The sequence below is a fragment of the Ochotona curzoniae genome, unplaced genomic scaffold, assembly GCF_017591425.1.
Source record: "Ochotona curzoniae isolate NIBS_2020 unplaced genomic scaffold, NIBS_Ocur_1.0 scaffold_4683, whole genome shotgun sequence".
Classification (NCBI taxonomy): domain Eukaryota; kingdom Metazoa; phylum Chordata; class Mammalia; order Lagomorpha; family Ochotonidae; genus Ochotona; species Ochotona curzoniae.
Genome location: NW_024467121.1, coordinates 20794096 through 20819317, shown reverse-complemented (window position 1 = coordinate 20819317; position 25222 = coordinate 20794096). Strand labels below are relative to the sequence as shown.

General features: G+C 36.2%; 1 protein-coding gene and 1 pseudogene across 11 annotated transcripts in view; both read left to right on the top strand.

Moving 5' to 3' along the window:
- CDC42BPA (CDC42 binding protein kinase alpha) overlaps positions 1 to 25222 on the top strand; it is a 237525-nt gene that overhangs the window by 166647 nt on the left and 45656 nt on the right. For 5 of the 11 annotated variants that reach the window (XM_040967883.1, XM_040967882.1, XM_040967879.1 and 2 more), the window contains 5 exons: positions 1668 to 1792; positions 3748 to 3853; positions 4246 to 4394; positions 6623 to 6714; positions 9735 to 9811. In XM_040967883.1, coding sequence (XP_040823817.1) covers positions 1668 to 1792; positions 3748 to 3853; positions 4246 to 4394; positions 6623 to 6714; positions 9735 to 9811 — 549 coding nt within the window. Of the gene's footprint in view, positions 1 to 1667; positions 1793 to 3747; positions 3854 to 4245; positions 4395 to 6622; positions 6715 to 9734; positions 9812 to 10862; positions 10911 to 18306; positions 18346 to 23871; positions 23970 to 25222 lie in introns of all 11 variants that reach the window. The other 6 variants (XM_040967872.1, XM_040967874.1, XM_040967877.1 and 3 more) reach the window with 6 other exon arrangements.
- On the top strand, positions 11716 to 11811 carry LOC121148273 (annotated as a pseudogene).

Sequence of the window (25222 nt, the reverse complement as noted above, 5' to 3'; positions counted from 1 at the left end):
GGATTAACATGATGGAACATAGTAAAGAGTACAAAAATTAGTTTCCACATTTATGATCATTTCATTTTCAACAAAATGAATTTAGTGACAATTCAATTGGAAATGGTTCTTTTCACCTGTTGTTGGTGCAATTGGATATTCCTGTGCAAGAAAAAGATGAATTTAGATCCCAACTCATAACTTATATAAAATCCTAAATTGAAATCATGAAGTAAAATAAAATATAGGAGATAAGCAAAGAAGAAAATTATTTTTAATTTTAGGTTACAGACTTAATATATATATATATGACATTAAAAAGCCTAGTGCTTTAAGGAAAAAAAATAATAAATTAACTTTATCAAAATTTAGAAGCAGTGGCCAGCATTGTAGTGGAGGAAGCCAGTGCTGCCTGCAGCACCAGTGTCCTGTATGAGTTCCACTTCTGATCCAGCTCCCTGCTAATGCTTTGGGGAGGCAGGGGAAACTGGCCCAAGTACTTGGGCCCCTGCACTCATGTGGGAGACCTGGAAGAAGCTCCTTGCTCCTGGCTTTGATCTGGCCGTGCTCTGGCTGTTGCAGTCATTTTGGTGAGTGAATCAGCCAATATGGAGCATCTCTCTGTCTCTCCTGCTCTCTCACTTTGCCTTTCAAGCAAATAAAACATTTTTTTTAAGGAAAGAAAATGAAAACAAGATTAAGATAATGAAAACACATGTATGGATGGAAAGAAAATATTTTCATATAGTTTATTTGATAAAAAACACTTGTATAATAACTTAAACACTTGTATAATAACTTAAATTTTGAAAATATGTTTTATTTGTGAAACAGAGAGCTCCCATCCACTAATTCACTCCACCAAATGCCCACAGCAGCCAGGGCTGGGATAAGAATAGGGCCTAGAATTGGAGATTGAGAATAGGTCACCAATGCCTTCCAGGATCTGCATTGGCAGGAAGCTGGAATCAGGAACTGGAGTCAGAAATTTAAGCCAGGCATTCTTGCTTAGGATCTAGGCATCTTATGCACTGGCTTAAATGCTGGCTACCCATACTGAATTTTGAGCAATTTAAGGGATTGAACTTTTAAAATGTATTTAATTTGAAAGTCAGAGTTTCAGAGAGAAAGGAAAGAGAGATCTTCTGGTTCACTCCCCAGATAGTCACAATGGCCAAAGCTGGACCAGACCAAAGCCAGAAACCTGTGTAGCTTCATCTGTGGGGATACAGGAGCCCAAGAACTTGCGCCATGTTCCAAAACTTTTCCCAGGACATTAGTAGGGACATAGATGAGAAGTGGAGAAGCGAGGACATGAACCAGTACCTATCGGGATACTGTTGTTGCTGGCAGCAACTTTACCCACAGTGCTGGATGCACCCAAGAGCTTTTTGCTTCAAGTAGAGAACATTTTACGTCGTATCCAGCATGTCATCAAGAATGGATATGAAGCCAGATTCTGTGTAGTATGGAAGAGCAAAACAAAGGAATCGGGAGAATTGAGAGTACTTGATATTTCCAAATACTTGTACTTCCAAGTACTTGATATATCCAAATAAGAAAGAGTGTGTGATAAGGTAAAACCCAACACTTTTTGTAGCAGTCAGTTATCACATATATCAACAAATATCTAAGCACTTTGAATTCTTGATCCTAAGAGTTACACATGTCTTAAAATTACCTTTCAGCTTACCACTTTGTATGAGAATTTAAGTATGCGCAACCAGCAGTTAGAGGAAGAGGTAAAAGATCTAGCAGACAAAAAAGAATCAGTTGCTCATTGGGAAGCTCAAATCACAGAAATAATTCAGTGGTAAGTACTCTTTTAAATGTTTTTGGGTGATTTTGCACATATGACCAAGGTGGTGTGAGGCTACTAATAAATTTTTAATCATACTTGTTTACTATGAAAAATGTTACTTTGAAAAACATTGTTATTACTGATCATTTGTTGTGTGTTGTGATCTGTTTTCTAAAAGTGTTCCTTTCTGAGAACAAAACTGTTAATACTTGTATTTTGTTGTGTCCAAGCCTGCCAGTACACAAGAGTGCTACATACTGATAAGATTGGAAATTCTTTTATTACCTGGTGAGAGTGGGCTCATGCCCCAAATTTCTCTTGACCCCACAGTTCAGAGCAGCAGGGTTTAGGCAAAAACCATTTATAAAGGTAGACCAGGAGGGGTTCAGGGGGGCTGAGCCAATGCAAGACTACTCAACAATAACTAAGTTTATGTTGCTGAGCCAGGTGAAACTCATTTTCTCCTACTAATGCTTTCAAAGCCTAGCCAGAGGCTTGAGCATTCTCACCAAGTACAATACAGTGTTCTTGGCCAGGCTACAATCTCATGAATGAGGTGTTACCTCACCTAAAATGCAGCCCAGAGGCTCAATATGGAGTCCCTGATGCCAGACTTGTTATTTCAATTTTGAGAATAAAGAGCTTGAGAAAAATTTAGAAGTTGAGAATATTGTGCTGTTTTTCTTTCATAATTGTGACATACAGTGTAACATTTTTAAAAAGGTTCCTTTGAAAGACAGAGTTACAGAGAAAAAGAGAGAGCAAAGAAACAAAAAGAGAAATAAAGATCTTCTGTCTGCTAGTGTTCAGTCTGAAGTAGCTGCAGCAGCTCAGCCTGGGACAAACCACAGCCAGGATGGTTTTATTGCTTATTTTGAATTTTCACTTTTTGTTTCTACTCAAACCAACCTCCCATCTAAAGGAAGATTATACCAATACCCTTTAAAACTTTTCTTTAAGATGTTGGTATTACAAGCATGGCTTTAACATCCCTCATCCAATGATGGCCCCAACAGTAAAAGACTTTTTTTTAAAGATTTATTTATTTTTCTTTGGACAGCAGGTTTACAGAGAGGAGAGTCAGAGAGAAAGGTCTTCTGTCTGATGGCTAACTGAGCTGATCTGAAGCCAGAAGCCAGAAACTTTTCCCAAGTCTCCCACATGCATGCACAGGCCCAAGAACTCGGACCATTCTCCACTGCTTTACCCTTCCATCAACAGGAAACTGAATTGAAAGTGGAGCATCTGGGACTAAAACTTGTGCCAATATGGAAAGCCAGCACTGGCAGGCAGAAGATAGTCTGTTGGGCCACCACACCAGCCTCAGGAACTTAGTATTTTGAAATGTGCGTGTGTTTAAATTTAGAGTTAATTTAAAGTTCATTCTATAATTCAAGGGTGAGCTTTCTCTAATTTATGAGATGGGTAATTCAAACTTTCTGAAACATCTCCAACTTCCATTTGGATTTGAGAGTTCAGTGAACGTTTTCTGGCTCTTAGCTGGGAGACATTTTCAAGGAAGTTGTTATTTAAGAACAACTTTAAATTTCTTTGGCACAGCACAATAGCCCAATTGGCTAATCCTCCACCTTCAAGTGCCCACATCCCATATGGGAACCAGTGTGTGTCCTGGTTGCTCTAGTTCCCATTCAGCTCCCTTCTTATTACCTGGGAGAACAGTGGAGGGTGGCCCAACGCCGTGGGAGCCTGCAATACATGAGAGACCTTAAAGAAGCTCCTTCAGATTGGCTCAGCTGTGTCCATTGCCAGCCACGTGGAGTGAACCAGCAGATGGAAGATTTCTCTGTCTCTCCTTCTCTCCATAAATCTGATTGGTTGTTCCAATAAAAATAAGCAAATATTTAAAAAAAAACCTCTCACCTATTTCTTTATGAAGCTTTACAATAATATATGCCTCATTGAATTTTTCCTGTTTTGCTTTTGTACTTTATTGTTATGTATTCTAGGGTCAGTGATGAGAAAGATGCACGTGGATACCTCCAAGCCTTAGCTTCAAAAATGACTGAAGAATTGGAAGCATTAAGAAATTCCAGTTTGGGTACACGAGCAACCGTAAGCTGTGACATTTTGTATGGGTACTTAAATATTAAAATAAGTAAGTCTCAAAACATTGTAATGAATCTAATTACTTATATCAGTTAGTCCGGGCCTTATCTGCAGAGTTCTTCATGAGAAATCCATTCAGGCCTTTTCCAGTTTAGGAAAACATAATACTTCACCATTTACCTGGAATTTGTATGGTTAGCTACTATTGGAAATAAATTTAAAAGGAATTCACCTACATGGTTTCTGAGTTGATGAAAATAGTATATTCCTATAGATAGTATTTTTATTCTGTTACTAGAGAATGATAATACAAATAGCTTCCAAATTTATATGGATTACCAAATTTAGATGCTAAAAAATAAAATCAAGTAGAACTAAAAACAGCCATCAATTCATAGGACATGCCCTGGAAGATGCGTCGTTTTGCAAAACTGGATATGTCAGCTAGATTGGAGTTACAGTCGGCCCTGGATGCTGAAATAAGGGCCAAACAAGCCATCCAAGAAGAACTGAATAAAGTTAAAGCATCTAGCATCATCACTGAATGGTAAGATTGAGCAATATCTAAGTTTGTAAAAAAAAAAAAAAAAAAAAATTAGAGCTTTCAATTTGGGGAAAAAAGCGATGACCACAGAAAGCTATGGATATTGGAAAATAAATGATGCTTTCAAGTCTTGTAGGTAGTAATAAGATTTTAATATAGCCTTGCTTTCTTCTGACTTGTATAAGTAAGATTATTTTACCCTAAGTATTATATTTTCCACTTATGAAATTAGTTGACTCTCCAGTACTTTCCAATTAAATGTAAAAAAAAAAAAATGTTTGTATAGAAATGCAAACTATGTTCAGAGCATGCAATCTTGAAATTATGATCTCTACCATTGACCTTTCATAGTGAATTTCATAATAACATGTTATCTATTAGTTGTAATCATTATTTTTCATGTTCCTATGTTAAAAAACAGTATCTCTCATAATCTGAGACAATTCACCAATGAAAACATTCCCTCAATTTTTGTAACACTAGAGAAAACATGCTCTTAATACAAAAATGATAAAAATAATTGGATTTAATATTACACATTTGAAACTAGGTCACTGTAAATGATAAAGGAAAAGTTCAGATCATATTACAAATGAAACTAAATATGAAACTCTGTTGGGCTTTCGGTGTACCAAAAGTTCCAAGAGTAAGGCAATGCCTAAGAAATTCAGTTTTCAGTGGTAAAAGGCTGAGTCCTTAAACTGCCATCATTAATGTTTTGAATTATATTAAAAGTCAGGTACATGGTGCCCTGGTTGATTTATACACTTTTTATTTATGTACTTTATTGTAAATGATACACACATAAATAAAATGTACTTAACTGTGCTAATGTGATGAAATTGACAGAGGAGTACTTTTTCTAGAGATTGTTAATTGATTCCAACATAAAAGGCTACTGAACAGTATTTTTGGTGTTATACTGTGGAATAAGAGTGAGTTTTCCTTTTTTATGATGAGAACATATGAGTTTGTTTTTTTAATGAAGTATATGACAGTAAAAGTTATAAACTTACATTAATACACTCTACTCTCATGGTTGTCAGTGGTGTCTAATGTTAAAATTAATTACTGATTTTGTGGCATTTTTAAAATTTATTGCTCAAATTAAGGAAAAATATCTTGGGCCTTTGCAGACTTCCTGGTAACTGCTGGCCTCTGCTATTGTAGTACATAAACAATTGTAGTTACTACTGAAATGAATGGGCCTGGCTCTCTCTAGTAAAATTTGGTTTTGTTGAAATTGTAGGCTCTGTCATGCCTGTGGTCCCAATTTAAATCAAGTAAGTCCAGTAGCATACAAGATTACTTACTTGGGAGCAATGTTGTGGTGCAGTGAGATGATCCACCACCTGAGATGCCAGCACCCTATATGTCACTGGGTCCAGTTCTTACTACTCCACTTCGGATCCAGCTCCCTGTTGCTGAGCCTGGCAAAGCAATGCAAGTGGTCCAAATGCTTATGCCTCCTACCACCTATATGGAAGACTGAGATGAAGCTCCTGGCTTGTTAATTCAGCCTTGCGCAGTGCTGAGCATTGCAGCCACTGGTGAATGAAACAGTGTAATATATGGAAGAACTGTGTTCTTACTAACAGAGCCTTTTATTTTTTTAAAGATTTATTTATTTATTCATTCATTCATTTTTTTTTATTATTAATTACATTGCATTATGTGACACAGTTTCATAGGCTCTGGGATTCCCCCAACCCCTCCCCATGCCCTACCCCCATGGTGGATTCTTCCACCTTGTTGCAGTAGTACAGTTCAAATTAAGTCAAGATTCTTGCATTGCAAGCATGTACCAAGCATAGAGTCCAGTATCTTACGGTCCAGATAAATTCAACAATTACTTGGGGAGACCATCTCTGGTCTGAAGGTAGAGCTGGCAGAATATCATCCCGATCAATTAAAAGCCACAGCATAACATCAACAACAATTTACAATATTATGGAATTATTTGATATGGTATTGAGTAACCAATATGTTAAAAAATGCAAGTTCTTAACCACATCCTGTGACTACTTCATTGACATTTCAATTTTAGTTTATATACAACCTGCTTCTATACACCTTTAAATGGCTATAGGGTGTTATTCAGCTGTCTTGTGTCTATTTTCATTTTAGTATTTAGCAGTTTATAGTAACACAGCTTTTTAAATAAATAAATCTTTAAAAAAGATACATCACTAAAAATTGATGAAGCGTTTCTTTTTTTCTTTCCATTCAAGTAAACTAAAAGATTCAGAAAAGAAGAACTTGGAACTGCTGTCAGAAATTGAACAGTTGATAAAGGATACTGAAGAGCTTAGATCTGAAAAGGGTATGAAAATAACTTTGCATACTCTAGAATGTACTGTTCCATATGAGTACATCCTATTACATAAGAATCAGGAATATGTATATAATTGTGTGATACATACATATACATTTAGATGGAATAGTCTCTGAGTCATTTTGTTTTACTTGTTAGATATTGTTCAAAGATTTCGTGGTCACTTTTCCATGAATTTGCCTTTTTTCAGTGCAGTGGACTGTATCAGGAATAACATTTTATGATGGATGGAGTTATTTTTATATTATACCTTTTGATAGTCTCAGCTATCTTTAAGACACTAACAGTGACAGTGTGTATTAATGTACAGAACTTGGTGGGAATACCTAAATATAAATATTTGTAATTTTTAGGTACCCAGAATGTGCAAAATCTTACCAGGAGGATCATGTCTAGGGTAGTTGAGGCAACAATGTATAAAGTAACTGAAGATGAATCTAATTCAGTATTAATATAGTTTTTCTGTAATGCTGAATTATCTTGGCATTTCAGTGTCATCGTTTAGTTGGATACTTGTTACTTGCTTTGAAAAACTTCCTAGGGCTTATTACTATTTTCTTGAAATTTTACCTGAGATTTTTCCTGATAATGTGATAGCTGACTCATAGTGCTTGATAACTTTATGACATGAACTTAGTATTTATTTCCATATTGTGTATATTAAGAATCTTGAGGGCTGTGTTTTGACACCAGAGTTAAGATGCCACTTAGTACCTGGGTTCAGGTCTAGGCTGCACTTTTGGTTGCAGCTTCCTGCTAATGCACATCCTAGTGCAAGTACTTGGATCCCTACTTACCCACATGAGAGACCTGGATGGAGTTCTGTGCTCCCAGCCTCAGGCTGGCCCCTACCCTGACAGTTGCAGTTGTTTGAGGAGTAAAATAGTTGAAGAGATATACCTGAGTCTTTGTCTCTCTGTCTTTCAATAACAACTTCATAAAATTCAGACTTCTTTTTATTTAAAAGTTATGTATTTGCATGAGAGGCAGAGTTACAGAGAAAGAAAGAGGCAGAGAAAATGGTATTCCATTTGCTGATTTACTCTCCAAATAGCTGCAATAACTGGCTGCAAGGCTGAAACAAGGAACCAGAAAGTCTGTTCAGGTTTCCCAAGTGGAGAGGAGAGGTCCATCCTCTGCTGCTTTTCCTGCATTAGCAGGAAACTGGAGTGTAAGTGGAGCAGCTGGCACTCAAGGGATTACCTGCATTGCAGATGGCAGCTTAAGCCTCTTAGATACTCCAGATTGTAGAGTGTCATTCTTCTTTTTAAAGATTTGTTTCTTTCTATTAGAAAAATAGAGTTAAGGAGAGAGAGGGGTTGGAGGCAGCAAGAGTTCTTCCATCCACTGGTTCACTCCCGAAGCCAAGGATCCAGGATCACATGATGTCACATCTGGGTACAGGGGTTGAATGACTTGTGTCATCCTCCATGGTCTTCCTAGGCCATTATCAGAGAGCTGGGTCAGAAGTGGAGCCACTGGGACTCTTAACCAGCACCCACATGGAATTCTGGGGCTGCAAGTGTACACTTAGCTTGCTGTGCTATGGCTCCAGCCCACAAAGTGTTGTTTTTAATGCAAGGATCTCATTTATGCAGTTATTTATAAGTTATTTTCCCGACCATGATTGTCACCAAATACCAAGCTGTTTAGTGGAATTCATATTAGGCTTAAGTGTTTTCCTATCATTGTCATACCCTCAACACAAAATGAGATAAAGTTGGATGGGTCTGTATACCTGTAAGATTGTGGAGAATCAAGAGTAAACATATGGTAGTGTTAATAAGAAAAAGCTGTTAAAAAGTTTGTGTTGCAGTGGACATTTGGCTAGTAATCAAAATGCTCCCATCTCATAACAGAGTATCTAGTTTGGATTCCTGGCTCTACCTCCTGCTCAGACTTCCTCCCAGTGCCAACCCTGGGAAGCAGGAGTAAGGGCTCAGGTATAATTGATTCGCACTATCAACTTGAGACCTAGATTCAGTTCCTAGATCCTGCTTCAGCTTCTTCCTTTACAGACATCTGGGAACTGAACCGGTAGGAGCACATGCTTGCTTTGTGTGCATTAATTCTTAATAACTTGATATATTATTAAACTATATATAGTTAAAGTATTAGTTGATCTTCAGAAGTTTTTTTGTTAGATTTGTCACTGAACAAGGAAGGAGCCCAGAACCAACGCGTAGGAATTTAGGTGTAAAAACTTAAATATGTGGTATATACATAATGAGGGCTAGGATTTTAAATTTTCAAATTTACTGTTATATCCCCAATATCTTAGACTGTGACTGGCACATAATAGGCTGTTAGTAAATTTTTGTTGGCTGGATGAATTTCTTAGCATATCGCTTTATGTAGTAACTCTGGTATATTATCACAGAGTAATAAAAAAAGGTTATAACTTGCTTGTTATCAGTCCCTAAGTATGTGGGAGTCAAAATGTGTGATTGGTTGTTTTCTGCTTCCCTCTCCCCAGTATTTATCATTATTTATATGTCCTAAGAAATATTCTAGAAATTATGCAATTAAAGCCAATACCATAGCCAAGAGATAAGATTTTAAATTTAAATTTTTTTCTTTTAAATTCATTTGGAAAAAACTAGAGGTATGAGGATCTTCATTCTATCAGCACTACAGTGATTTACAGATAATTTTCACAATTAAGTTATTTATCTTTACATTTTCTTTTAACTCATTTATTTTATGTTAGTGCATACTGTGTGTTTCATGAGACTTTGAAAGCAGAAACCTTGTTTGGTGATAAATTAGGCTAGAAAAGTCAAACAAAAACAGACCACTGTTTTTTAAATGTTAACCTAATAATAACCTTATTATTTAAGTAATATTCTAGGAAAAATTATTTTTTGCTCGAAAAATGTATAGTTAATAATCTGAATTCGCTTTGAAATATAGTAGTTTGTTAACAGCCCTTAATAGACCAGAAAGGTTACCCATGAAAATTAGTTACGATTGTTTTGGTTTGTAAACAAGTTGCTGCTGTCTTCTAGGTATAGAGCACCAAGACTCACAGCATTCTTTCTTGGCATTTTTGAATACGCCTACCGATGCTCTGGATCAATTTGAAGTAAGTATTAAACTTTTCAGTTGTCCTCTGTGGTAAATTTACATGTTCTTTGTGATTTAAAGTTCACTTTCAATGAAATTTTTATTGGATTTTGCAAGCAAGAACTTGGAATTTCACGTAAACCAAGATCTATCAGGACAGTAATGTGTTTTGCATTCTTATAGAATGTAGTCACATTTATATTTAATAGAATATCTAAGAAAGGCCTAACCGTGAGAATCATGATAAAATTTGAAAGCAGTTTCAGCTTCTCTGAGAAACAACATAACAGAGCATATCCCAACTTTTGAAGTAATTTTGTTAGTCTTTTCTCCTCAGCATAAAACCGAAATGAAGAAATAGATGAAAATATTGAAGTTCATAATAGGGTATTTTAAGTAGTTATTCCAAGTATGCAATTTTTTGAAAGTATACAATTAGGAATGCTTTTTGTTGAAAGTATTACATAGACTCTTAGGAAGATTCCGCAAAATTGAAATAGTGGTTATGTAATTCCTGTCAGTTCTTGGTGTTTAAGTTTTGTTTATTTGCTGAAGAACAAATTTATATTATAGAGTATGATTTTGTCTTGGGAAAATTAAGGTGATGATTCTATCTTTGTTCAGCCAATTAATACATGTTTATGATCCATTGCCCCGGAAGTACTCTAGTGACCGAAAATAGACAAGGTCTCTCTCTCTTTCAAATAGCTTATGTTTTAATGAGAAGATTTAGAAGCAAATATTTTGTGGCTTGCTTTTAGTTGTTAGCTTCTAAGGTACTTACATTTAATTTGATTATTAAGGAGTTTCATTTTATTACATTTTGGGCAAAGTAGATGAATAATATTTCATCTCTTGACCAAAGGGGAAAAGAATCATTCTTTGAATAATAATAATAAGTGACCTGTAAGTTTTTTGGTACAATGAAAATGACTGCTTTTCACATTTATTTATTTGGATTAATGTCATTTGCCTTTCAATTGTTTTACAAATTTTTGATTTATTATTTGTTCTTATTAAATTGCTTCATCCATATTTTCTATTTTTTTATTGCTGTATTCGTTAAATAGGATTCCTTTTCTTCTTCCTCATCTTCACTGATTGATTTTTTGGATGACGTAAGTCTTTGATTTTCAAACCAATGCATCCTTCAGTAAATGAGATCAGTGAATTGATTTGAAGAATTTACCTTGTAATGCAGTCAGTTTTAGAAATATGACAATTAAAAATTTATCTGGGCCAAAATGTACTTATCTCTTGTCTTAAAAAAATGAAGAGATTATCATTTTTAAACAAAAAAATATACTTTGAGAAATGCTTTGGCCCATTGTGAGCCTCTATGTCCATTTTGTGCAAAATTCCAAAGGCTGGAATGTGCAAGTATTATCACTATACATATATAAATAATTGCATATTTTTAGTTTTCATGGTGATTTCGATTTTGCTTTTCCTTTTTTTTTCAGCACTGTACTGTTTAATTTCTGTTTTGGTTAAAAATAAACCTCTCATTATAATCAGAAGAAATTACACTTTTATTATTTCATAGATTTTACTGTAAAACAATGTACAAATCAATTTTAATGCTAATAGAACTTGTCTTCATGTAGAAAGTGATTTTAGTTAACATGCTATATATGTATTATAAATTGACTGCATTATTTTCTTTTCTGAATTCTTTAGATTTTGTAATTTAGAAGGTCCTATTAAACGTACATTGTTCATTCTCTTTGCAGTACTGCCTGTCAAATATGTTCTCTTTATTCCGTTTTATGTTGCCCCGTATTATTTGTTCTAAAGCATTTTGTTGTCTTAGGAAACATTTAGTCTTTCCTGAAATGAGGCAATGAAATGGGGCAAGAAAATGGATTCAAATACAAATATTGTACATAGAATTTTTTTGAAACCAGAGGAAACACTCATAGCAGTAGCACTGAACATTAAAAGTGGAAGGATACAAGAAGATTAGCATGGCCCCTATGCAAGGAAGACATGCAGATTTGTGAAGTGTTCCGTGTTAGTGATTTTAAAAAGGCAAATATTTCAATGTTCCCTTCCTTATGTTTTGCTAAAAAAAAAATGCTTAACATATTCAAAAGAGAATTTAGTATAATTTTCTACTATAAGAACTGGGTTTGAATTGTTTTAAATTATTAAAGGACTGATTTGTGTATGTTCTTAAACACAACTAAGTGTAAACTTCATTTTCAGTGGAAATTTTTTATTTTTGAGACAAGAAATTATTCTGGTTAATTTCATAGTATACGGAAAAAAGAACTGTTGATACTGAATGCTATTGCCTGTTCAATTCTGCTGTTGAGTAGATTTAAATATATTATGGCATTTCTATATAGATATCACCTGAAGAAGAATGGCAAGGAAATTTGAGTAAATTATTTTAGTTTCTTCCCCTACTAGAAAACCATTTTTTTTTATTTCTAACAATCTGCTACCTCCATCACTTTCTTCTCCAAGAAAAAATCTTTAACTGTGAAAAATAGAAGTAGTATTTGTTTTTGCAGATAAACAGGCTTTTGTCAGAAGATGCTGCAGGAATGCATACTTCAGCCCACATACCTAGGATATTTCTATTCTCACATTTCCCTGTACTGCCAATTACCCAGCTGTCACTGACCTACCAAGTCACAAGAATGTCCCTATTATTTTTCTCCCAGGAATAACACTTCTTATCCTTCAGCAACTAGTACATAGCATAGGCTCAGTTCTAACATAAAACTAAAGATTTTAGAAATACGTAGTAACTCTTAGCAGCTGTAAAAAAAAGAATTGAGTTACAAAGGCCTACGAATGTTTACGATTCATATTCCAGCCTTAAAAGGCATGACTTTTAAATTCATCATTCTCCCGGTTGATTGGTTAAGCAAATAAGCTGACTCAATTTTTGTCTATACCACCTTCTAAGCATATAGTTGAAGCAAGTTGTCTAACCTTAACCTCACCTTGCTCTTCTGACAAGTAGGAATCATCACTAACCTCATGAGGTTATTTGAATCATCACATAAGCCATGTATATAATACCTTCAATAATATCAGTTACTATTTCCTTAATGCTAACAGACATCACTTCTTTTTGCCTCTTTACCTTCCTTTCTTGTCCTTCAATTCAGTTTCAGATAAATGCTTTCTCAGTTCTTTGCTTCAGGCTTCTGCACACTAGCAATATGAATCACAATCTTTTTCTTCAGAATTGCTCAATCACATTATCACTGGAGAATGATATTTACTTGTCAGAGGGAAGACTAGCAGTAAGTTAGTCTTAATTGCTGTTTTATGGTAAAAACCTCTGGTTCTCTTGTTTATTGTAAGTATGACTACCTTTCAAAGAATTGTCATTCATTTTATGTTCAACATCATAGTAAACTGACATTTTGAACAGATACTGAAATTTTTTATATGCTTGGTTCAGTAATCTAAATATTTGATGTGAAACTCAAGATCTACAGGTCTCTTTCTGTTAGACATTTGGATTCTCAAGAATCAAACCAAATCTTAGTATGTTTTGTGTGTGTGTGTGTGTGTGTGTGTGCCAAATCTAATTATATTGTTGTGCACATGCTCATATGATTGTTCTGAATTAAGTACAGGGGTATAGCAAAAAGTTTTGGAAAATGGAAAATTGTTAGAGCAGTTTGTTGGGCTGACCTTGTAGCATAGTTGCTAAAATTTTTGCCTGTAATGCTTGCATCCCATGTGGACAGCAGTTCTTTTTATTTTAAAGATTTATTTATCATTAGAAAGGCCAATTGATAGAGAGGAGAGACAGAGAGAGCTTCCATCTGCTGGTTCACTCCCCAAACAACCTCAAGGGCAGAGCTGAGCCAATCCAAAGCCAGGAGCCAGGAGCTTCTTCTGGGTCTCCCCCATATGGAGGCAGGGTCCCAAGGCTTTGGGTCCTTGTTCACTACTTTCCCAGGCTGAAGATATCAGTGAGCTGAATTGGAAGTGGAGTAGCGGGGACAGAAACCAGTGCCCATGTGGGATGTGGACACTTGGAGGTAGGGGTCAGCCGTTGGGCCATGGCACCGGCTTCGGGTGTTCTATTTGTCCCAGATGTTCCACCTCTGATCCTGATAACAGGATCCTGGGGAAAGCTGAGAAGATGACCTAAGTTTTTTGGGCTCAGAGGAAAACCAGGGGAAGTTACTGGCACCTGGCTTTGGCTTGGCAGCCATCTTAGGAGTGAGTCAGTGCGTGGAAGATCTGTCTCTCTTTGTCTGTCCTCTCTGTAACTCTGACTTAAAAAAGAAAAAATAAGATGTGTTTTTTTTTCAGAGCAGGAGTCCAAAAGAGTTGAAGTCCATGCATATGTGAGGTATAAAAGAAATATTTGTGGCAATGTATGTTATGGGAAACTTAGGTATGATTCAAAAAATTCTTGCACCAAAACATTTCCTTTTAACTCTACTTTTTGTGGGCTTCACCAAGAACCTTCATAAGTTGTGATGTTTAATCACCTTTCTGGTCATTATTTCAGTTTTCTATCATATTGCCATTGAAAAGATGATGTTGAAGACCTAAAAATTTCAGTTACAGCTGAAACTTTTAGCTATAGAAGGGAATAAGGATAGCATAAAGCAAGGGCAGCAGAAATCATGCTTTATTGGATCCCCCTGCATTCCCTGGATCCTGTTTTCATAAGGTGTCAGCTTTACCCCCAGTGCCTCTCAGTTACCTTGTGGTTTTCTCTTCTGTATCTTCACACCTTTATGAACCTATCAAAATTATCATTCCTGTGTTTAAAACAGTACACATAATTATTTTCCCACCTATTTTCATAGCATGATCTGCCTCTTTATTCAAAATTCATGCTGGAATTGTTTTAACAATATGAAATATGCACAGCAGGATATTTTCTTTCTTAAGTCTTACTATTCAGTTAATTCCTCCTTCATTAAAAAAGAGTAACCTTGACAGAGGGAAGAGATGTGTGTAATACCAGTCACTTTCTTCCTTGTGAGAAAATGAGTGGAGGCACTGGGCGTTGCAAGAGACCTTCTCAGTACTCCCTCTGTACCATGGAAGACATAGGCATTTGAGATTTCCCTCATTTATGGTCTTAGCCTTCTGAATGAGAAAAACAGTTCACAAAAGATATATTTTGGTGTTTTCAACCATTGATTACACTCTCCTTTTAGTTAAGAGTGAGGGTCTTTATTCTTTGAGGGTTTGTATAAGTGGTGATAGTTATGTGTGACTTTCTTTAGGACAGATAAAGGATAATTTGAGTCAGTTTTGGGGGAAAAAAAGCACTTTAATAAGTGGTCTTTTGTAAATGGCATTACGTAAATACCAAGATCCATTCTGCTATGGAAATGATTCCCTTTCTCTCATTTTTTCCCCAGCTCCACATGCTGGACTGCTTCTAGTTAGTCTGTGTTAGACTGCCTCATCTTTTAGGTAATGAGCATGGTGAAGTGCAGATGGCACTCTCAAGCTTGGGTTTTCCCATCTCCTTACCCTACTCATTCATTTCCTTCAATGAGAACAGATCTGAGGATCATCACACTAAGATTACACTGCGGCAATTTTCTACTCTGTTTCGTTCTTTTTGTTTTTCTGCTGAACCAAATGCTTGACCTGATTGTATTAAAGCTAATAATTATTATAATCACAAAAATAAACAACTTGCTCTTTTTAGTTATAAGCATTGTTTCAAACAAATGCAATTGGTAGGTTTTAAGTTTATTAACTACAGTGTGCACTTTGTTCATTTAGTCCCAGTTCATACAAATGTAAATTGCAAACTTTGCTTGGCAGATCAGAGTGTTAATCTTGTTTTTTGGAGGTTGTCTTAGTCTGGTATACTAAAGAAAGAATATCAAGCAGTGGAAGCTCTAGAATATATAGGTCAAATGAAAAGGAAGAGAGTGTGTCTATGGTCCATTTCTATTCTTCCTTAATTCTTTTCTTGTATTCTGATGTGTGAGAGAAATAAGCAGTTTGAGTTTTGAGCTAAATTTGATACTTGACTTTCACCTCATTAAAATCTTGCTAAGGCATTCCAGAATACTTACCTTCAGTCTTGGCTTCCGGCTTCCTCTTTGTATTCTCTTGATTTTAACATTGTTTTTCTCCCCCCCCCCCACTTCTGTTACATTCTCTCATAATCAGCCACGGAAACCTGAGATGTGGCAGCATAATTACTCATATCTTGGAAAGTTTTTTCATATGTGAAAGTCCGCAGATGAGGGAACTTTGAAATCTGTATTTTATGTATTTTTTGATCCTATGCATAGTCAGGCATAGTTTCTTCTGAGAAATTGTGGTATTCCAGGAATTTCTCCTTCATTTTTGTTTTAAAACTTCAATCCACATACTCAGGACATCTCGTCTTGAAGATCTTGTAAATCAGGAAATTGTTACATGCTGTCCCTCTCCAAATTAAGTGGTATGTTTTATGAATATGTATTGTATGTATATCATATCAATGTTATAATTTATTTAGTCTATAAGGAAAGAACCATGATTATATAGTCCATTTCTAATTCCCTTGGTAATTTGTTTAAAGGTTTATTATGTTTGAAAGTCCCTGTGGAAATGTCCACCTGTGGAAATGTCCAGCTTAACTTGAGAAATGAGTCATACACTTTAGGAAGTGGAGACAATTGGCAATAGAGTGGGAAATGAGAGCATAGTTGTAAATGGATTAGCTATTCCAGGGAGAAGACGGATGTATGATAAGAGGAAGCAGTGAGATTTGAGCAGGATCCTGTGGTCTCCTGTATTGGAGAGATTAGGGGGCTAGCAGTCCACACACAAGAAAGAGCAATGGTAATAATGAGGTTACTTAGGAAGTTCTTATCAAAAGAACTAAGCAAGCGGAGAGTTTAGCATCCTCAGGTAGAGCAGAAGTGACTGGTTTTATAGGCAAAACAAGTTATCAGTATTAGAGTGATCAACACAGAAGCCAGGTGTTAAGAAAATTGGGAGCTTAACGAGTACCGAGAGTGCATGCTAAGTCTGGCTGGGAAAGTGTAAATCCTAGTTTCATCACTTAAGTTTTATACTTTTAGGTAAATTAATCTGCTTTCATCTTTTAAATGGGGGTTATAGTCCCTACCTTACAGGATTTCTGTGACAATTAAGAGTTTATATATGTGAAGCGCCTTGGAGAGTACCTGCATATACTTTGCACACAATAGATGTTCACTGTTAGGATTATTAAGAGAGGGGAGAGATTAAATGATAGGGGAAGTATTAGGGATTAATGGTTGTTTGGTTTTAGAGACATAGTAAAATAGTCATAATGTTATTTACTGATGCAAAGTAAGTAATTTGAATCACAGACTTTAATCTCCATGGTAAAGACTGACTGGACTGAGAAGCAAAGCCATGACTTAGAACTGTGGTTATTCTCAGTCCTGGTTTGGTCTGAACTATTTGAGACAGTGCTCAGGACACTCTTCATTCCAGTTTCCTAAAGAAAGAATTCCTGTCTTACCTGTATTGTGGCAGTAACAGTAACACTGTTAGTTTTGAACATTGTTAATTCTTAAACTTTTCTCTAAGAACTCATGAAATCCTTTAAGATCCAGTCTAAATTCTCCTCTCCATGTAAAATCTTGAAAGGCTCTTCTGTAGATTCTTATATAACCTTTTTATAGTCTTGGTGATAGCACTTGTTATGTTGTTGCATTTTTTTTCCTGCCAGTGTGTGAACTGTTACACCTTATTTATCTTTCAGTCCTTTAAAAAATCTGCATAATACCTAATACATTATAAAATTATAATGTATTTGATTAGACTGAATAAACAAAATACTTAAAAAGATGTGGTTCATACTTAAACTCCACTTAGAAATTGCAAAGCTTTAAAAATTTGAAAAATATTTTGAGGTATTTGTTACCTTCTTTTTTAATACCAAAAAAAGGTGTGGCTCCCTCTTGTGACCAAAGACAGAATGAATGTTTTTATTTTAATTCTTTACCAGTACCTCTGAATTCCTGATTTAACTCTCATTTTAAAGAATTATCTTGAAAAATAGTTTCACGAAAGACACCCATTGTAAGACTGAAGGGGAGAACAAAAGGGAGGGGAAGGAACTTGGAGAGGGAAAGGGAAATCCAGTGCCTATTAAACTGTCATAAAACAATTTAAAAAATTTTTGGTAGATGAGTGTCTAAAATAAGTTTAATATTTAATGCCTGTGAAAGCTAAATAAGACTTGTTTAAATCCTTTGTTGTCTTTTGTTTCATCTTAACCACAGCCAACCTTTCTGTACAAGAAATTGTCTACCACTTGGTACAGCATTATTTTGTGGGTCACTGTTTGCTCATGGTTCAGCAAAGACATTATCAAACTTATACGTAGTCTGAACAAGTATTTGTTTACTGTCTTATTCTGGCATTATCCCTGAAAATATGTGTATTTCAAACTATGTAGAAACTCAGCTTTATGTGTATGTTTTTATACTTGTCTGTTAATGCTGTAATAGTCATTGAGACTTTGGTGGATAAGTATTTGTAACATGTAGTATTCTCCTTTCTCTGTTGAAGCGCTCTCCATCCTGTACTCCAGCTAGCAAAGGCAAACGTGTAAGATATTGTTGCACTCTGTGTACCGTCCTAAGGCTTTCTACCCCTAAGTCTTACCTTTTTGCCTGTGATTGCAAAATTTGCTGAAGGTTTTGTGATATACTAAGATACTTACTGCATGCTTTGTGCTGCTGCTCCCGCTGTTGCTACTCTGGCATTCTGTGTATGTGGATTTTTTTTTCATTTTTAGCTTTGGCTGTCAAGCTTTAGGAATGTTTATTTAAATTTCTGTGGCTTAATTTCTAAAATAATTTTTAAATTTTGAGTGTGGGGGGAAATAGTTATAAAATATGCTAAATCAAATGCAAGGAAACAAGTTCCTAAATAAGAATCTGATATAAGCAAGCACAGAGGTTTCTTACTGACTTTAATCTTTTATTTATGAAGAAAATGTGATCATTTAGTACAAAATTCAGGAAAGATTTTGAGATTATAGATTTTTTTACTACAGATTTATGTAAATTATTCATGGGTTTGGGGGGGCATTTATGTTTTTTAAGGTTTGATGATGTTTACATAGTTGATTAGGGTGGGAAAGGTCAAGGATTAGAGAAAAGTAGGTGAGACTGTTACTTCTAAATTTCCTTCTTCCTGTATCCTTGAGATGGCAGGGGCGGGGGAAGGGAAGGGTGACTTAAGAGGAGAGCTGTACTCAGCCTTCCAACTGCCTCAACACCCAGAGATGGGGAACAGCCATCCAGTATCATCCCAGGGTCCCTGGTGTGAAGCATGCACCAAGGGTTTTGCTCAAGTGGTTTCAGTAATTCGGAAATGCTGTTGATTTTGCTGATCCAAGGATGATGAGCTCCTTTCAAGGTTCTTTGGCTAACATAGTTCACTTTAGAGTCTCCATTCACCCAAATATTTGCTGTTAACACTTTGCTGTGGTAGTTGTCCAATTTGTTCTGCCATCCTTCCTCCGCTATAGTACCACATGTCATCTGAAGGCTCTAGTGGACAGCCATATCCTCCATGTGCATCTGGATATACTGTCCACTGTTCCGCCTAAGCCTTGAGTGGGTTTTGTATGTAGTTCAAGGGAATCCAGTTTGTATAGGAAGCAATGTTCATAAAATCTTTTAATTCCAAGTTTTATAAAATACCTAACGTTATTTATGTATCATTAACCAATTATAAATATCTTACTATGTTAATACTATCTCCATATTTCACAAGCAGAAATGAGTTATGTGCCACTTGTATTTATCACAATTAGCAATCTATTGTGTAAAAAGATTTCAAATTTTTCTTAAGCAGCCTCCATCCTACCACCAATTATTTATACAATATATATTTTTCAGGTCAAGCAGTTTGTTGGCTTACAATTTTTATGTTCAAAAATTTTTTTTGAGATTTATTTATTTACTTTCAACATCAGAGTTACAAAGAAAGGAGAGACAGAGAGACATCTTCCATCCTCTGGTTTGTTCCCCAAATGGCCACAATGTCCAGCACTAAGGCAGATGAAAATCAGGAGCCCAGAACTTCTTCTGGGTCTCCCACATGAGTGGCAGGGGTCCAAGCATTAGAGCCATCTTCCACTGCTTTTCCCAGATCACTAATACAGAACTGGATGGCAAATGGAGCTGCCACCACGTGAACTAGCACCCATTATAGGAAGCCAGCAACTGATAGGCAATTACTTGACAAGAGGAAACTTAGCGATACATACATTTTTTACTTTTATATGTCAGTTTCATAGCCATTGGGATTTTTAACGAGTTAAATAGTGAATTCTTGGACTTTTAGTGTTCACTAGCTTATTGATGATGATTGTTTTGTCCTTTTGTTCAGTCACCAAATGGCCACAGCAGTCCAATGCTGGGTCAGGCTGAAACCATGAGCCAGACCTCTGTCTGTCTCCCACATGAGTGGCAGGAATCTGAGTATTTTAAGCAGTCTCCTCTGCTTCGCAGGCACAATAGCAGGGAGCTGGATTGGAATTCTGAAGTAGAATAACCAAGATTGCAACTGGTGCTCCAGTATGGGATCTTGGCTTCCTAGACAACATTATAGCCTGCTGTAATACAATACAAATCCCTGGATTATCTAAGTATTTTCTACTAGGAATAACACTCTTTTACCTCATTCAGCTAAGAAAATCATTTTGAATGTATTTTTTCCTGCTATTTTTTTTCTTCGTTGATGACCAGAAGCTAGTTAGAAGGAAAAGAATTCAACAATTGTTATTAATTCTTCAGCACACGTTACCTAGCTCAAAAATCAGCCTCAAACCTCATCTTTTTCTGTTATAAATGAAAAATTCTTGGCCTATCTTGCTTTTGAAGACATTTTGAAATAATTTGGCCCATTAGTCGATTCACAGCATTACGTTTTACATAACAAATTTTTGTTTTGTGTTTGGGATTTTCTTAAAATGGCTCAGTTTTTACACACAGTAAATCCTGTACTTGGTTCCTGCCTTGAAATTTCATTAGGTGATTATTTGAGTCCATGTCAGGTTCTCACTTTGCAAAAATAGCCTTCTGGCCGGGAACTGTAGCCTAGCGGCCAAAGACTTCACCTTGCATGCACCGGGATCCCATATGGGCACTGGTTCTACTCCTGACAGCCCCACTTCTGATCCAGCTCCCTGCTTGTGGCCTTGGAAAGCAGTCGAGGATGGCCCAAAGACTTGAGACCCTGCATGCATGTGGGAGACCCATAAGAGGCTCCTGGCTCCTAGGTTTGGATCAGCTCAGTTCCAGCCATTGTGACCACTTGGGGAATGAATAAGCAGATGGAAGATCTTCTTCTCTGTCTCTCCTCCTCTCTCTATATCTGACTTTCTAATAAAAGTAAAAAAATCTTTTTTTTTAAGATGTTTTAAAAAATTTTTTATCGGAAAGGCGGATATACAGAGAAGAGGAGAGACAGAGAGGAAGATCTTCTGTCCGATGATTCACTCCGATGATTCACTCCCCAAGTGACCACAACAGCCGATGCTATGCCAATCTGAAACCAGGAGCCTCTTCCGGGTTTCCCACACGGGTGCAGGGTCCCAAAGCTTTAGGCTGTCCTCGACTGCTTTCCCGGGCCACAGGCAGGGAGCTGGAAGGGAAGCGGGGCCGCCGGGATTAGAACCGGCACCCATATGGGATCCCGGGGGCTGCAAGGCAAGGACCTTAACAACTGCGCCACCGTGCCGGGCCCAATATATCTTTTTTAAAAAGCTTTCTAGTATTATACATTTATAATCTTGCAGAAACTAGAAGGTTTTCCAATAAATAAATAAATCTTTAAAAAAAATTAATAAATAAAGTTAACTTCTAGGGAAACCTTTTTTTTCTTTTAATATGTTTCTGTCTTCCCAGAATTTTCAAAGGTTTGGTTATTTATTTTTCACATATGAGATTCATGATTGTCCAAATTAGCAATTCTAAAAATTCTGCTTCATCAAAACATTATAAAAACCAAAGCTAGATCTTCCACCAGTGCTGTGTATGGGTACATTATGTCTTCTTCCTAAAACAATAACCAAAATAACACAGAAAAATACTTTAAAATATATTTGGGTTTTTTTAAGATTTATTTATTTTTATTGGAAAGTCAGATATACAGACAGGAAGATCTTCCAACCACTAATTCACTCCCCAATGGCCTCAGTGACTGAAACTGAGCCATCTGAACCAAGGAGCCAGAAGCTTCTGGCTCTCCCACATAGGTACAGAGTCCCAAGGCTTTGGGCTGTCCTTGACTGCTCTCCCAGGCCACAAGTAGGGCGCTCACTGGGAAGTGGGACAACTGGATTAGATAATGACTTACTTATTGATTTGTCTATTATTAACTAAATATTGTTGTATAACATTCAGACAAGCTCCTCATCATCCTTTCATCCTTTCTAAATTACTTTTTTTTTCTGGTTACATTTTTTTCCCTTCTATTTTATTTTTAATTTTATGATACAATTCCATAGGCTCTGGAATTTCCTTTATCCCCTCTCCAAGTTCCCTCCCCCCACTCTGATATCCCCCATATTTTATTACAATAATATAGTCCTTCATAAGCAGTCATTAGTTCATCAGTCTGTTATTTAAACATGTCCTGACATTGAGGATACAGACAATGGTAGGCAGTCCAGGATCCTATTGTCAAGATATTTTACCAGATTCATTGGAAGTACAGATGCCTACTACATTGTATCTTCACATCTGGATATGATAGTCTCTATTACACAGTTACTAGACATTCCTGTAAATGAAAACAAATTCAACAGGAATAAAGTGTAAAAAAAAATTTACAACACCATGGAGTTTAGAATAAACTATGTGTCAATGAAGAAATGGAAACAAAAACCTTCTTGAAGAAAGTGATGCTACTGTATGAGCTATGAGTCAGTGAAGAATTTAATAAGAGAAAAGAAACTATTTGGAAGAAATGAAATTAAAAGTATCAAAGCCCATGAGTTGCAGGCAAAACAGGATTGACCTTATAATTTGCATGAAGTTTGCCTTATATCAGGACATATGGTATTTGTCCTCTTGGGATTATTTCACTGAGCATAATGTTCTCTAGTTGATACCATTTAGTTGCAAATGGTAGAATGTAATTCTTTTTAATGGCTGAGTTATACTTCATGGAGTAAATGTACCGCAGTTTCTTTAGCCACTTCTCTTTGGATGGGCATCTGGGTTGTCTCCATGTCTTTGCTACTGTAGATTGTGCTGCTATAAATAGTGGGTTACAGATCTCTGTTTCATATGAAGATTTCATTTCCTTTGGATATGTTCCTAGGAGCAGGATAGCAGGATCATACAGCAGACTTATTTGCAGTTCTTTAAGCACTTGCTATACTGACTTCCATAATGGTTGTTCTAGGCTGCACTCCCACCAAGAGTGAAGGAGGGTACTTTTCTTCCCACATGCACCCAAGCAGGTGTTGTTAGTAGGGTTATGACTGTAGGCGGACCTATCATTATCACTCAGTCCTGGTAAATTAACAAATTGCTGTAGTGAATATATCATTCATCTTCATGCTTCCTAAGGTCGTCTTTGCCAAATTTTTGCCCAAGATATTTTCATTTCTTGAATGTTCTTGGTTTAGAAGGATGCAAGTGAATGTAAGTGCTGGTGTTTCTATTGCTGCAAAATTAAAAAGCGGGATTTTTAGTGGTAAACAGAAAGCTGATTGGTTAGTTTCTTTTCTTTCATTTAATGCCTAATAGTAAAAATTTCATCTTATCCACAGTATATATTATATATGCTGGGCTTTTTTTTACATGTAAGATTTTTTTTAATAAAAAATCATAGTGGAAAACAAATTTGAAATACACAGTACTTGAAGTAGGAAAGCATCACTGAAGATTGGGAAGGAGCCTTGTTTATGGTTTTGTTAACCTTTGCTTACATTAAAGCCAGTGTGTGGGTTTGTTTGATGATACATTGCTAAAATCGATGTTAAAGTAAAATTTTTGCCCACATTCCTCAAGAAAAGTCATCATCATGCCTTTCAGAAATGTGCCAAGAGCTTGCACATTGTTTAAAAGTGACTTTTTGGATTTTTGTTTTTCCTGACTTGTTTTCTTATGCTGATCCTGTTGAAAGCATACATGTATGGAATCCCAGCATCAAGGGCCCATTAAGGGCCATATCTTCTTCTACATCTAGGGACACTGAGCCAGTTAACTTGTGTCAGGAAGGAAGGAATGGAAAAAAAAAAGTGAACCCTGTCTCTCTTCTCTTAATTAAATATATTTTGCTTGCAGTCTATTGGAGAGCTTTCATCTACCTGATAATGTAGATAGAAATAAAAAATTGAAGCAGATTATTCCCAGGAGTTCAGTCTGAAATAGACAAATAAATGAGCAGTAAAGATAAAGCAGGTCTTAAAAATCCTCACTGGTAGCAGCAGGATAGCTTATTCTAGCAGCTAAGTCAGCAGCAGACCTTGAGATAAAACTGTGTTTATGCTCCTTGTCAGTCAATGATTTTAAGTAGCCAGGTTGGCCACTTTTCTCAATAAAAGCCATTTCCTCCACCAGGCAAAAGAAATGTGTTGTATTTCAGTTTGTACCATATTGTCTCAAGAGGCAGTTTTGGATCCTCATTCAATGTTGCAATTCAGACATAATTTCTTCACATCAAATTTTATGTTACTTTATAACCTGCAAAGCTGTCCAGCATTTCTGTGGCAGCAGATAGTCCTTCTGAAAATCAATGTGCGGGGAAGTGTTCAGTCAGGTTTTGATGTGACTCTGTCAGATTCCTTACTAAGACCTGTGCTCTATAGTTACATGTTTAATTTTTAATTTTTAAATTTATTGAATTTTATCATTAAGTCAGATTTATAAAGAGGACAAGAGACAGAGAAGATCTATTGTCTGTTGATTCACTCCCCAAGCAGCCGAAACAGCTGAAGTTGAGCCGATCCGAAATCAGGAACCCATACTCTTCCAGTACTCCCATGCAGGTCCAGGGCCCCAAGGCTTTGGGCTGTCCTTGACTGCTTTCCCAGGCCACAAGCAGGGAGCTGGATGGGATGAGAGGCTGCCAGGATTAGAACTGGCAACCAGATGGGATCCTGGTGCATGCAAGGCAAGGAGTTTAGCTACTAGGCTACTGTGCTGGGCCCATGTTTTATTTTATGAAAAATATATCAAACTTCCAGAGAATAACTGTGTACCTATCATCTACAGATTTCATAGATGGCAAAAATTTGCCTTATTTTAAAATAAATTTTGTTCAAAGAAAGATATTCCAGAAGCAGTTAAAATGTCCCTACTTTTACCATTACCCTCTTCTTCCCCAGGTGTACTCACATATTCTGAAGCTAGGTTGTATCCTTCTTTCAGCATGTTTATTAGTTCATTTGTGTTCATAAACAATATTCAGTAACACATGTCATGTTAATATTAATCATGTATTTTTGAGTTATGCA